Source organism: Ranitomeya imitator, chromosome 8 (assembly GCF_032444005.1).
Source record: "Ranitomeya imitator isolate aRanImi1 chromosome 8, aRanImi1.pri, whole genome shotgun sequence".
NCBI lineage: Eukaryota > Metazoa > Chordata > Amphibia > Anura > Dendrobatidae > Ranitomeya > Ranitomeya imitator.
This window is the reverse complement of record NC_091289.1, coordinates 100,823,748-100,838,599: the sequence shown is the minus strand read 5'-3', so window position 1 is coordinate 100,838,599 and position 14,852 is coordinate 100,823,748. Positions and strand designations below refer to the sequence as shown.

At 43.4% G+C, this 14,852-nt stretch overlaps 1 protein-coding gene across 2 annotated transcripts in view; it reads left to right on the top strand.

The window, feature by feature from the left end:
- Nucleotides 1–14,852, top strand: part of TMCO1 (transmembrane and coiled-coil domains 1) — a 79,957-nt gene that overhangs the window by 49,316 nt on the left and 15,789 nt on the right. For both annotated transcript variants that reach the window (XM_069737218.1, XM_069737219.1), the window contains 2 exons: nucleotides 329–396; nucleotides 11,094–11,238. In XM_069737218.1, coding sequence (XP_069593319.1) covers nucleotides 329–396; nucleotides 11,094–11,238 — 213 coding nt within the window. The remainder of the gene's footprint in view (nucleotides 1–328; nucleotides 397–11,093; nucleotides 11,239–14,852) is intronic.

Below are 14,852 nucleotides of genomic sequence, written 5' to 3'. Positions count from 1 at the left end.
AGAGCTACAATTCTACTCATTGCAAAGTCCCTGGCAGGGGAGAGGGTCGGAGCATGAGCCAGGAGTTGAAGAGGGGGACTAAGAACTACCTGTTTCTACATAGAGCTTAGAAGGATTCTGTTAAACTGTTTTTAATCACATGATGTCATAGACCTAATGGAAAAGAGATGAAATAACTGGGTAGAAAGGCAAAGTGAGCAATTATACATACACAGTGCATATTAAGTATACCTTCCTATATATCTGCGAGTATTCTATTGTCTCTTCTTGTACAACACCACTACCAATGTTATTACTGGCTTTGTAAGATTTCTTTGCTGTCTCCTAGGTCCGAATGAAGTCCATGTTTGCCATTGGATTTTGCTTTACAGCTCTAATGGGGATGTTCAATTCTATGTAAGTTATGTCATTCATTACAACACTTTATTCTAGAACGTTTCTTAAATTCTTGAAACAGAAATATAAATACATCTTCAGTTTTCATATTTGTAAAGAACTGTTTCTACCACTCAGCCTTCATCAGATGTACAGTTATATGAAAAAGTTTGGGCACCCCTATTAATCTTAAGCTTAATGTTTTATAAAAATTGTTTTTTTGGCAACAGATATTTCAGTTTCATATATCTAATAACTGTTGGACACAGTAATGTTTCTGCCTTGAAATGAGGTTTATTGTACTAACAGAAAATGTGCAATCTGCATTCAAACAAAATTTGACAGGTGCATAAGTATGGGCACCCCACCAGAAAAGTGAGATTAATGTTTAGTAGATCCTCCTTTTGCAAAAATAACAGCCTCCAGTCGCTTCCTGTAGTTTTTAATGAGTTCCTGGATGAAGGTATTTTTGACCATTCCTCTTTACAAAACAATTCCAGTCCAGTTAAGTTTGATGGTCGCCGAGCATGGACAGCCCTCTTCAAATGATCCCACAGAAGTTCAATGATATTCAGGTCTGGGGACTGGGATTGCCATTCCAGAACAGTGTAATTGTTCCTCTGCATGAATGCCTGAGTAGATTTGGAGCGGTGTTTTGGATCATTGTCTTGCTGAAAGATCCATCCCCTGCGTAACTTCAACTTTGTCACTGATTCATGAGCATTATTGTCAAGAATCTGCTGATACTGAGAGGAATCCATGCGTCCCTCAACTTTAACAAGATTCCTGGTGGCGGCATTGGCCACACAGCCCCAAAGCATGATGGAACCTCCACCAAATTTTACTGTGGGTAGCAAGTGTTTTTCTTGGAATGCTGTGTTTTTTGCCCGCCATGCATAACACCTTTTTGTATGACCAAACAACTCAATCTTGGTTTCATCAGTCCACAGGACCCTCTTCCAAAAAGAAATTGGCTTCTCCAAATGTGCTTTTGCATACCTCAGCCGAATCTGTTTGTGGCGTGCTTGCAGAAACTGCTTCTTTTGCATCACTCTCCCATACAGCTTCTCCTTGTGCAAAGTGCGTTGTATAGTTGACCGATGCACTGTGACACCATCTGCAGCAAGTTGATGCTGCAGCTCTCTGGTGGTGGTCTGAGGATTGTCCTTGACTGATCTCACCATTCTTCTCTGCCTTTCTGATGTTTTTCTTGGCCTGCCACTTCTGGCCTTAACAAGAACTGTACCTGTGTTCTTCCATTTCTTTACTATGTTCCTCACAGTGGAAATTGACAGGTTAAATCTCTGAGACAGCTTTTTGTATTCTTCCCCTGAACAACTATGTTGAATAATCTTTGTTTTCAGATCACTAGACAGTTTTGAGGAGCCCATGATGCCACTCTTCAGAGGAGATTCAAACAGGAGAACAACTTGCAAGTGGCCACTTTAAGTAGCTTTTCTCATGATTGCATACACTTGGCTATGAAGTTCAAAACTCAATGAGGTTAGAAAACCAAAAAAAGTGCTTTAGTAAGTCAGTAAAAAGTAGGTAGGAGTATTTAAAACAAGAAAATGATAAGGGTGCCCATACTTATGCACCTGTCAAATTTTGTTTGAATGCAGATTGCACATTTTCTGTTAGTACAATAAACCTCATTTCAAGGCAGAAACATTACTGTGTCCAACAGTTATTAGATATATGAAAATGAAATAGCTGTTGCAAAAAACTATTTTTATAAAACATTAAGCTTAAGATTAAAGGGAAGGTACCGCGTTTGTAGGTCATTAATAAATCACTGTAATGTAGCATAACATGCTGCTATAAGCAAGTTTGAAATGCATGTGAAACAGATTTCATGTGTTATATGAGTTTAAAGAATGCACTGGGGGCTGACATATTGGTTTTGCAGCAGTAGCAGGGCACTATCAGTGTCAGATTACGGCACCCCATGGACATAGGGTCAGCGTCGGTCTATTATCGCCTATCTCTAACATTGCAGCAACATTAGCAGTGAGCTGGGCACGCCTCTGTGGGCTGCACAACTCACTGCTGTAGGTGTGACTGGCTGCCATTTTATTATAGCCCTGTGCTCTCTATGGCAGGACAGAAGAAGCCCTCACTGCTCCTCTGTACTCCAGGCAGGCACATCCTCTGCTCCTCACATGCTGCCCTGTGTGCTTCTCCTGCTGTGTCTCTGCCTCCCCCTCACACACAGTCCCTGTGATCTCCGGTAAGCTGCACTCACAGCCTGCAGAGAGGGAGCTGACACCTGGAGAGAGAGAGCAGGGCAGCTGACAGGACAGGGATTAAGGTGGGGGAAGGGGGATGGCAAGAATGTTATTCACAAAAAATGCTGCTGAGCCCACTGTGTTCTGCTCCTCTGTAAACAAGCTGTGCCTCTGATGCAGTAACTGCTGGTGATAGCAGGTCACAGGGCAGTCACACACAAAATGGCTCTGCCCTGTGATGCTGCTCTTCATTCTGCCCCAGGGATATTAGACCACCCAAAAGGGGAGGGAAATGGTGACGTCAGCAGTTACTGCCCCAATTTTGCTGCTGGTAAATCTTACTATAGCTGCTTGAGGTCTAAAATGGAAAATGCTCCCCCTAGTGGTAAATATGTACATTTGTAGAAAAATATATAAAATTTTTCATATAGAAATGTTTGCAAACATTGCATTAATACATTTTAATTACTATTTTAAGTTTAATTTCACAAAAAAAACAACTGGTGGCACCTTCCCTTTAATAGGGGTGCCCAATCTTTTTCATATAACTGTATATTTGCATCAAAAGATTGTATAGAGGCAGATATGTGCACAAAATCGTCTATTGTCCTTACATAAGGTAATTTGTGTGCCATTTCTTGATGGTTGTATACTAATGGTGTATTTTTTTTTTATCTGGTGGAATATACACAATAAACTGGCTAAAGCTGTGTATTTTTTCTATATACATCTAATCCCAAAAGTGAGCATAGAGTGATAGACAAGAATCGATTTGCTTTTAAAAATTGTAGATATAGTGGTTGAAATTGAAGACTGAAATCTTTGGGTTGTGCTAGTGCTGTCTGACTGGTGGTAATGCACAATTTCTACTAGGAAAGCCTAGTCCCTTTCTTATTTTGGAGCATGGTCATGTCAGTTGTAAAGGCAATTTAAAGGGAACCTGTCACCAGGTTTGTTCTATATGTGGTAATGCCAATACCTGAAAGCCCTCATATACAGCATTCTAATATGCTGTATATTTGCCCAAAATCCGGCCTGCAAGACAATGAAGAGTTTTTACTATACTCTATTCTTCCTACATCATCCACACAGGGTCCCACATCACGCTCCTGCACATGCGTACTTCTCTCTGCACTGTCGAAAGCAGAGCAAAATACTGCAGTGCGCATGCCAGGCAAAAACAACCCGGCGCACTCGCACTGCAGTACTTCAGTAGTCCAGAGAGACGTACGCCTGCGCAGGAGCGCAATGCTGGACAATGTATGGCATAGGTCACGTCATCAACACGAAGCAGTGAAGGAAGACTGCATCATAAGAGAGGAGAAAGCGGACCAAGACCAGCGACACCCTTCCAACTGCACCGCCTGGTATAATATATAGTATAATAAAAGCTTTTCCTTGTTTTGAGGCTGGATTGGGACATATATACAGCATATTAGAATGCTGTATTTGAGTGCTTTGAGGTACTGGCCTTACCTCATGGGACAAACCTGCCAGGTTCCCTTTATGTACTGACTTAGAATATACAGAGGGTGACATGAGGTAGGCTAATGTAACTTTCAAGTGGGGGAAGCTGCTCTCGGCTCTTCTGTGCAGGAACTAGTTTAATGTTTAGGAAGGGATTTGCATCATTAGAAGTTAATGGAGCAATTGTTTGTCAGGAAGCGTGTTTGCAGTTAGTTTTCCTGTTGGTGTATGATTTCACACAAGCCTTTATGCCTCAAGTGTGAACAAAATCGAATGATGATCAGAGATTCTTACTTTTGCTACTCGGAAAACTATTAAAAAAAAAAAAAAATCAGTCTCCTTCCTTTTCTAAAAAGCAGGTAAGTATAACTCTGCATTCTCAATGTGTACCTGTCTCTCTTTTAGAGGGCTCAGTACCTGCTTTCGTGGTGCCACAGGTTACCCTGTTTATGTGGGCCACAAGTGGAAGCGTTCTTTTTCCTTCCTATCGATCTTAGCTCTTTAACAGCACAGCCTGTTCCTTCTCCCTACTTTTAAATCAAGATTGCTAACCCTGCCCCATCTTCAGTGGGTCTCCAGTCATCCCTTTACCATTGCCAGCAGTGATGGCCTTCAGTTCCTAGGGTAAGCCAACAAATTGAGCCCCCGTTTCCAACATTTCTCCTTGCTCCGTTTTTACCATTTGTGAAATCTTGGCAAGCTTTTTCTCTTGTTTTGTTATCCCCTCTAGCTCCAGGATTCTCTTTTCTGTCCTGTTATAGAAATGAGTAGCACTGCTATTCAGCTCTACAGGGCCCGTCATAAGCTATGATATTCCTATCAGCACGACAGAACCTACAGATTAAAATGGGTGGTGGTCCCCCTCCACTCCTCTGTTGAGTTCCTGTCCTGGTGGGAACCGGCAGAAGCTTACCCGGGTCCAATCAACCTCTGTGCAGCGGCCGTAGAGAGCGGCAGAGCCTGGGGCGCCGGAAGCAGCGTTGAGGGTGTTCTGCATGCAGACCCCTCCTCGTCTGACCGGGATGTCGTGAACTTGGGGTCTAGGTGAGGCCGCCCTGGGTCGTGCGTGTGCGGCGCAGGGGGAAGTGAGGCTTCCTGCGTCTATCCGGAGAGCCGGCCAGCGCCGCACATAGATGTTGGGTGCGGTGGTGGCAGGTGGAGGAGAGAAGCGCCTGTGACCCGGAAGTGATGGATCTACTTCCGGGAGAGACCGGGGAGGTGCGTCACAGGAGGCAGGGCCGGGCTTTCTTATGCCGGCGGCGTGCAGCAGACAACATGCTGCAAGTATGTCTTCTGTGGACGGGGAGTAGCACTTGCCACCGGTAGTGGTGTCGCCTGACCAGCGGAAAAAAGGCAAGGGCAGCGGTCGCTGCAGTGGTAGCGGGACCACTGATAGCCGGAGTGGATGGGGGCATCCGCCATCTAGGACCCCTATGTCGTACGCTGGATCTCCGCCTCCGGAACCGGTACCCTGCTGAGACACAATTCTCAGCTTCAATGGGGATTGCATGTATGGTCACCTGATAGCTGAATCCCCCCTTCGAACTCTTAGACTCAACCTCAGCTAAGATTCTGATCCTTAAAACCGCCTTGTTAATAGCCTTAACTTCCGCAAGGCGGGTCAGTGATATTCAGGCATTGTCAGTGGATGCTCCTTTCTTGAAAGTCTATCAGGACAAGTTAGTTTTAAAACATGACCCAGCGTATTTACTTAAAGTTGCTTCTAAATTTCATAGGAGCCAGGAGATATTTTTACCATCTTTTTATGAAAACCCTGCTACACTAGAAGAGCGAAGATTCCATACTCTGGATGTTAAGAGCGGTGCTAGAGTACTTGGAAAGGACTCGGACTTGGAGACAGAGTAGGACGCTGTTTTTCTCCTTTCAGGGTCAAAGGGTTTGAGCGTCACAAAGAACACTATTGCTCGGTGGATAAGGGATGCGATTACTCTGGCCTGTTCGACCAAAGGGGAGTCTCCGCCAGAAGAAATTAAGGCACACTCCGCATGAGCCATGGTATCTTCATGGACTGAGAAAGGAGGAAGTCTCCATTGAATCGATTTGTAAGGCGGCAACATGGTCATCACCTTCCACCTTTTATAGACACTACCGTCTTGATCTCTCATCCACATCCAGTTTAGACTTCTGGCGTTCAGTACTTAGTGCTGTGGTCCCTCCCAGGTGATAGTCTCTGAAAGTCTCTCGGTGGGTGATGTCGTGGTGATAGGAAAACCGGTTATTACGTACCGGTAATAGGATTTTACGGAGTCCACGACAGCACCTGCATGCCCCCCCGTAATTATTCACTGGATTTCCTGCACACTGAGGGTAAGTGTGTTATTAAAGTTTCACTCTATAGTGGTGACGGTATATATCACCTCTTAGTTAGATAAAAGTTATAAAGTACAAAAAATGAAAATTTTTTTTGCATTTTTTTCAAGTTAGTGTTGGGGTTAGGATTGTGTTAGAGTAAGGGTTGTGGTTAGGGTTGCAGTTATTGTTAGGGTTGTGTTAGGGCTGGAGTTAGGGTTGGAGCTAGAATTGTTTTTTTCTTTTTTTTCAATAGCAAAAAAAAAAAATGACGATATGATGGCTAGTGTTCAGCACAAGTGCTCGCTACTCGAGTTTGCATCAGGTGCTTGGGTATGCACCGAGCATGTTTTTTTGGGATAACAGCTGCAAACATGCGGGGCAGGGACTCGGACTTGAACATGTCACTTGAGCACCCTATATATTCGGTGCATACCTGATGCAAACTGTAGTAGTGAGCACTTTAACTCAACACTAAAAACAACATATTCAGTATGACTATCTAATGTTATCCAATTGTGTTGTGAAAATACTCACGATATACACGTGGATAAAATCCTTTAGGGGTGTGGTTTCCAACTTGGGATCACTTGTGAAGGTTTTCCACTGCTTAGGTACATCGAGGGCACTCCAAACACAACATGGTGTCCGCTCTTGATTTCAGCCAATTTTGCATTCAAAAAGTCAGTGCTCCTTCCCTTCCAAGCTCTGCCGTGCGCCCATACAGTGGATTTCCCCACATATGGGGTGTAGTGAAATATGTATTTGTATGGATGTATGACCAGCAGTAATTAACGGCTCAGTGGATAGCACTGCAGCCTTGCAGCGCTGGAGTCCTGGGTTCTAATCCCACCCTGGACAACATCTGCAAAGAGTTTGTATGTTCTCTGTGTTTGCGTGGGTTTCATCCGGGTTCTCCGGTTTCCTCCCACATTTCAAAGACATACTGATGGGGAATTTAGATTGTGAGCCCCATCGGGGACAGCGATGATAATGTGTGCAAACTGTAAAGCGCTGCGGAATATGTTAGCGCTATATAAAAATAAAATTATTAAAGATTATCTGTTCTAGGCTGCAGATCTCACAAAGGGGATAGCAAATGTTCCCAGGCTGCAGCTCTTCACAAAGGTCACAACCAATGTTATCCTGATAAGACCGTTTCATGGTCCCTGACCCCCTCCAGGGGGCCTTCCTGAGAACACACACTGAATTGGAAACATTTCACACCGCCTAGTGCCTTTGACGGGAAGATGCCAAATTGCAGCCTGACACTATCTATTTACTATGAGAAAGAAAAGTATACAAACAGAGTTCGAAGAAAAATAATATACCGTACTCATTGGCAAGGTAACCATAGTCCAGTCACAAACCAGGAATTAGAATAATAACCTGAGAGGCTGTTCTAGAAATCTGATATATATATATCTCCAGGTTAAATCTATAAATTAGGCCTTTACAGAAAGAAAGATGTTCACAGACTGATGAGGGACATCCAAGCTGAGCCATTCCATATTCATCCCCCTCTCAGGGAGCAGAATGCCAGACTACAAAGTATAGATATTTCTGTTTCCTTTTATTTTATAACTATTTTGCTTATTTGTCACTTTTTATTCCCATATTTTTATATCCTTTTATTGTAAGCACTGTACCTTTTCTATTAAAGCTTAAAACTTTAGTAAGTTTGGACCTTGTATGCTCTAAAGAATCCATAGCCTTAGAGTGTGTAATCCTGGTGATTGGCAGACGGTGGTAGTAATATTTCCGGGACTCTTTGCCCGTGTGTTCGGTGAGTGGTGGCAGCGTGCGTGAAGTGGTGTGCGTGGTATGTGTCGGGGTGTGATTTATGCTCCCACTACAGCATAGGACAGAGGTTGAATGCTGGACTGAGTGAGAGGAGATAGATTAACCCTTGCAGGTGCAACCCCAAGTCACGTGCTGAAAAGCGGGTACGTGACAAATTGGTGGTATAACGGTGGGATATAATTTGTTTCTAGTAGTGCATGGTTTAAACAATTATTCCCTGCACTAAAGAATTGGTATCCTTGCAAGGAGTGCACCAGTTCTACAAGGTTCAACTCAGTGCTTACTTACACATACTTGCAAACAGTTTCCCTCTCCCTTTTTTCTTTTCTATCTTTTATTTTTCAAAAGGCTGTTCACTAATATGGCAGCCCTGTACAAGAAGCAGAGAAAAGAGCCTCTGATCAACCTCTGTGAGCAGAGAGGAATAGAGACAGCCGACAAATCCAAGGAACTGCTGATACGCGCCTTGGTCGAGCAGGACATATAGCAAAGTACTGAAGCATCTGGGCAAGGAGAGAGTCCACCTCGGAGAGGCCCAGCGCTGCCAGCACTTGCAGGAGAGATACCTGATGGAGGTGCCAGTAATGCCAGTGCTGAGGAGCCTATGGACTGTACAAATGGACTTACAACAGCTGGGTACAAGTGATTCCAATCTGCGCCTGCAGCTTATTCTCCAGTACCGACAGGCTGAGAGAGAGGCTGCAGAACGCCAGGTTGCTGCTGCAGAACGCCGGGAGGAGAGAGCTTTCAAGTTTCAGATGGCTCAAATAGAAAGGGGTAACAGTCCTCATCTAACCCCCTCCCAGGAGATAAACCCAAGGAGACCATGTTTGGAAAACTTCGCTGTGATGGAGAAGGATACGGACTTAGATACTTTCCTACAGGGTTTGAAAAAACCTGCCGGCAATACCATCTACCTTGTGATTAGTGGGCACAGTATCTAACTCCAGGGTTGAGAAGCAAAGCACTGGAAGTTTTTGCTGGCCTCCCACCAGAGCTAGATGCGAACTATGAGGCCATAAAAGAGGCCCTGATCAGGAAATACAACCTAACCCCAGAAGAGTATCGGAGAAAGTTCCGGAACCTACAACGTGGATCAACTGACAGCTAAGCAGATGTCGTGAGCATCTTGAGGATCACGTTCCACCAATGGATTCAGGGGACTTTCTGTTAACAGTTTTGGAGACTTAATGGATCTTGTGGTCAAGGATCAATTACTGCTGGTCATACATCCATACAAATACATATTTCAAAACATGGGGTATCTTAATACTCGGGTGAAATTGCACATCAAATTTTGTGGTCAATTTTCTCTTTTACTCTTGTGAAAATAAAAAAGTTTGGGTCTACAGTAATTTTTTTGTGAAAAAAGGTAAAAAAATTTTCTGTAGCAGCTGAAAGGCTAATAACCTTCTTGAATGTGGTTTTGAGCACCTTAAAGGGTGCAGATTTTAGAGTGGTGTCACTTTTGGGTATTTTCTTACATTTAGACCCCTCAAAGTCACTGCAAATGTAATGTGGTCCCTAAATAAAAAAAAAGTTTTTACATTTTGTTGGAAAAATGGGAAAGAAATTGCTGGTCAAATTTTAATCCTTCTATTTTCCTAACTAAGAAAAAAATATTGCTTCCAAAATTGTGCTGATAGAACGTTGACACGTGGGAGATGTTTTGTATTAACTATTTTGTGTGACACAACTCTCTGATTTAAGGGCACAAAGTTAAAAGTTGGAAAATTGGTAATTTTTTTTGCAATTTTCAGTTTTTTTTCCCATAAATAAACGCAAGTATTATCAAAGAAATGTTACCACTGTCATGAAGTACAATATGTCACAAAAAATGAATCTGAATCAGTGGGATAGGGTGAAGTGTTCTAGAGTAATAACCACATAAAGTGACACTGCTCAGAATTGTAAAATTTGGCTTTGTCATTGAAGGGTTGTCCACTACTAGGACTACCCCTTCTTAAACTAAATGTTCGGCCCTGATAAAATAGTAAAACTTATACTCTCCTTTGGTGCTGTTCACGTGGGGTGAGAACTCGCTCTGTTCAGGACTGTGATGTGGTGTTGTGACACGTAATCCTGGCGCCCAATCATCGCTGGCGTGATTGTCTCCGCCGTCGTACGAACTGAACATGAAGAGGAAGTCAGGGCTGCAGCTGTAGCCTGGACTTCCTGCACATGTTTAGTTTGACCGCAGCGCTGATTGGGTGGCGAGCATCACGTGTCATTCCACAAAATCACAGCCCTGGGACCGCAAGTAACAATACTGAGGGAACGGAGCTGGCATGGAAGGTGAGTATAGGCTTTATTATTTTTATCGGGGCATAACATTTAGTTTAACAATAGGTTGTCCTAGTAGAGGATAACCTATTTAAGGTCAAAATTGGCTGGGTCACTAAGGAGTTAATGTTCTTGGCTCATCCCTCCCTCTGATTACAAGGAGAGGGAGTGCGAAGAGCAGATCTGAATGTCATTACTAACACATCTCCACTGCAGCTCTCACAGCAGTGTCAGCTCTGCCTTCCTCCTCTCTCCCCCCACATTGACAGTGCCCTGAGAACTGCTGGTGTGTGTTTGTAATGAAACTGGGGTCAGCTCTCCTCACCCCCTTCTGCTTGTAATCAGAATGAGGGAGGTATCAATAATAACTAAACTCTCTTCAAGTTAATGATAAGTGCCCTCTCCCACCCATAGCACTTAAAACCTCATTTACATAGTTGGATTTGCAGAATAAAGGTACCGATTAGTTTTTTACTGGGCTACATATGTATGTAAAAATGTTAGAGGGAGTCCAACTTAATGACACATTTACCTATAAAATACTACAGGACCTGTATTTCAGGTGAATCCCCTGGTATGTCTACAATATTTTGTAACTTTTGTGCAATGTGTTCTGTTTCTTTTCAGTTTTGATGGTCGTGTTGTGGCAAAATTACCCTTTGTTCCCCTGTCCTACATTCAAGGGCTATCACACAGGAACCTATTGGGAGAGGATTATACTGACTGCTCATTTATTTTCCTCTACATACTTTGCACTATGTCTATCCGGCAGGTAAGTAAGCTTGTCACTTGGACAATTCATGAGTGTGAATGATTGTGAGAGAGTTGGATCTTGGGGTGACAAGCGATGAGGTGTCTGTTGGGCTCCTCGATCTGATGAGCAGCTTAGTTGGTAGGGCGCCTATTTGTGTAAGGGTCATTCTAAGAGCTGTGTTTTATCCAATGGGTTCACAGCAATGTGTAGTAGAATATCGTTCTCGTTCAGCAGGTTCCATATTAATTAAATCATTGGAGTACAGATTGTAAATAGGCGATATGAGTACCGGTATATTAACCACGTCCCGTTTCAGGATGTACATGTATATCCCAGGGATTGTGTGGGAACAGCCGCTGGGTCTGTGCTAGCCACATTAGGAGTCTGCTATAACACCCAGCCGAACCCCCTCCCCCACTGCATCTGCTGGAACCAAAACTAGATCTTCTCCCAGCAGATCATCAGATGCCAAGATAAAAACTGACCACACGTCTGAGGTGTTTCACAGTCGGAGATTGCGCTCCGTTAGCCCATCAGCACCTCTGCAATATGACTAGGGTGCTGAGGGCTGCTATGGCAACCAGAAGCTAGCCAATGGCCTCTGAGTCCGGTTCAAAGGCCTAATGTATCCTCTCGGAGGTGGGGTCTGCATAACAGTCACAAAACCCCTGTCTTACACATGAAAAATCGTTTATTTGGGGGGGAGGCAGGGGATAAAACCACTGCAAAAAAGACACATTTAGCATTGCTGTCTCCACAAAAACCCATACTACAAAGTTGAAAAAAAGAAAATGCCAGAAACCCAAAATATTATCAGTAAAATACTGCTCTTCCCACAAAAACCAACCCACATCTAGCTCTCCAAACAGAATAATGTAAGTATATGGTTCTCGAAATATGATGATTAGAAAAGTGATTTTTCTTATGTAAAACAAAAAAACAATCTACTATATAATTGTCTAAGGGTCACTTCCGTCTGTCTTTCTGTCTGTCTGTAACGGAAATCCCAAGTCGCTGATTGGTCACGGCAAAACAGCCACGACCAATCAGCGACAGGCACAGTAAGGCGGCAAAATGACCGCTCCTTACTCCCCACAGTCAGTGCCCGCTCCATACTCCCCTCCAGTCAGCGCTCACACAGGGTCAATGGCAGCGTTAACAGACCGCGTTATGCCGCGGTGTAACGCACTCCGTTAACGCTGCTATTAACCCTGTGTGACCAACTTTTTACTATTGATGCTGCCTATGCAGCATCAAAAGTAAAAAGATCTAATAGTAAAAAGATCTTCTGTCAGCCCCCCCCCCCCCCCCCGCGGATCCAGCCCAGGCCTTTCTCACTCCTCGCGACGCTCGGGTCCATGGACTGTGGTCTCGCGAGATGATGACGTAGCGGTTTCGCGAGATTGGCATGACCAATCTGCGACATTGCCGCGGGATTTAAATCCCACTTCTCTTGATTGTTCGCGCCCAGCCGGCGTGACCAATCAGCGACATTGGCGCGAGATCTAATGTTAAAAATAATAAAAAAATAAAAAATCATTATATACTCACCTTCTGGATCCAGCCCAGGCCTTTCCCGCTCCTTGCGACGCTCTAGTGACTGGTCCATGCATTGCGGTCTCGCGAGATGATGACGTAGCGGTCTCGCAAGACCGCTACGCCATCATCTCGCAAGACCACAATGCACTCTTGGGGCCAGAGCGTCGCGAGGATCATCGGTAAACGCTTCGGCTGGATCCGGGGGCCGACGGAAGGGGAGTATATAACTATTTTTTATTTTAATTCTTTTTTTTAACAGAGATATGGTGCCCACATTGCTAGATACTACGTGGGTTGTGTTAGATACTGCGTGCGATCGATGTGTTATATACTACATCTCTATAACACCAAAGAAGCACTAGGTGACACTAATAAAAAATGTATAAATTTTATTCATAAGCAAATGTAAAAATATATAAAGATCAAATATAAAATCAGGGAAAACCAAACAAAATGCAGGAGCAACCAATAGGTATGGCTGGAAATAAGTGGTAATAGTCCATGTAGCGTTACCTTCACCGTAACAATATTATTATCAATAAATTTAACCATACATTCAAGAAAAATCATAAGAAAGCAGTTACCACACCACCCGACGCTGCAGCTGTCAGTGAAAAATGCACCCAAAAATAGTGCATATGTATCATAAAGGTAAGTCAGTAATTTAGCATAGGTGTGCAAATCACAGCATAAAATCGTATATATCTAGGTTTTTAGGAGTGCAAAATCACTGTGAGCGGCAGCATCAGGGGGTGTACAACAGTACACACAAAACATACCAGATGGAAGGAATGTATTTACCTAATGTAGACCACCAGCCAGGGACCCACGACACCCGACGCGCGTTTCGCTGAGAAAGCTTCGTCCAGGGGTGTCTGGGTGTCGTGGGTCCCTGGCTGGTGGTCTACATTAGGTAAATACGTTCCTTCCATCTGGTATGTTTTGTGTGTACTGTTGTACACCCCCTGATGCTGCCGCTCACAGTGATTTTGCACTCCTAAAAACCTAGATATATACGATTTTATGCTGTGATTTGCACACCTATGCTAAATTACTGACTTACCTTTATGATACATATGCACTATTTTTGGGTGCATTTTTCACTGACAGCTGCAGCGTCGGGTGGTGTGGTAACTGCTTTCTTATGGTTTTTCTTGAATGTATGGTTAAATTTATTGATAATAATATTGTTACGGTGAAGGTAACGCTACATGGACTATTACCACTTATTTCCAGCCATACCTATTGGTTGCTCCTGCATTTTGTTTGTTTTCCCTGATTTTATATTTGATCTTTATATATTTTTACATTTGCTTATGAATAAAATGTATACATTTTTTATTAGTGTCGCCTAGTGCTTCTTTGGTGTTATAGATTGATATTGCTTGGCGTTATAGTTATTGAGTAGCGATATATAGGTGTTAATATACTACATCTCGCTAAATACTATATGGACTGGGCAATATACTACGTGGCTGGGCAATATACTACGTGGCTGGGCAATATACTACGTGGCTGGGCAATATACTACGTGGCTGGGCAATATACTACGTGGCTGGGCAATATACTACGTGGCCTGTGCTATATACTACGTGGATGCACTAAATGCTACGTGGCTGCGCTATATACTACATGACTGGGCAATATGGTATGTGGCTGGGCAATATACTACGTGACTGTGCTATATACTACGTGGCTCTGCTATATACTACGTGTCTGCTATTTACTACGTGGCCTGTGCTATATACTACATGGCTGGGCAATATACTATGTGTGCTGTGCTATATACTATGTGGCTGGGCAATATACTACGTTGCTGTGCTATATACTGCGTGGGCTGTGCTATATACTGCGTGGGCTGTGCTATATACTACGTGGCTATGCTATATACTACGTGGCTATGCTATATACTACGTGGCTTTGATATATACTACGTGGCTGTGATATATATACTACGTGGCTGTTCTATATACTATGTGGCTGGGCAATATATTACTTGTCTGCTATTTACTACGTGGGCTGTGTTATATACTACGTGGCTGTTTTATATACTACGTGGCTGTGCTATCTACTACGTGGGCTGTGTTATACGC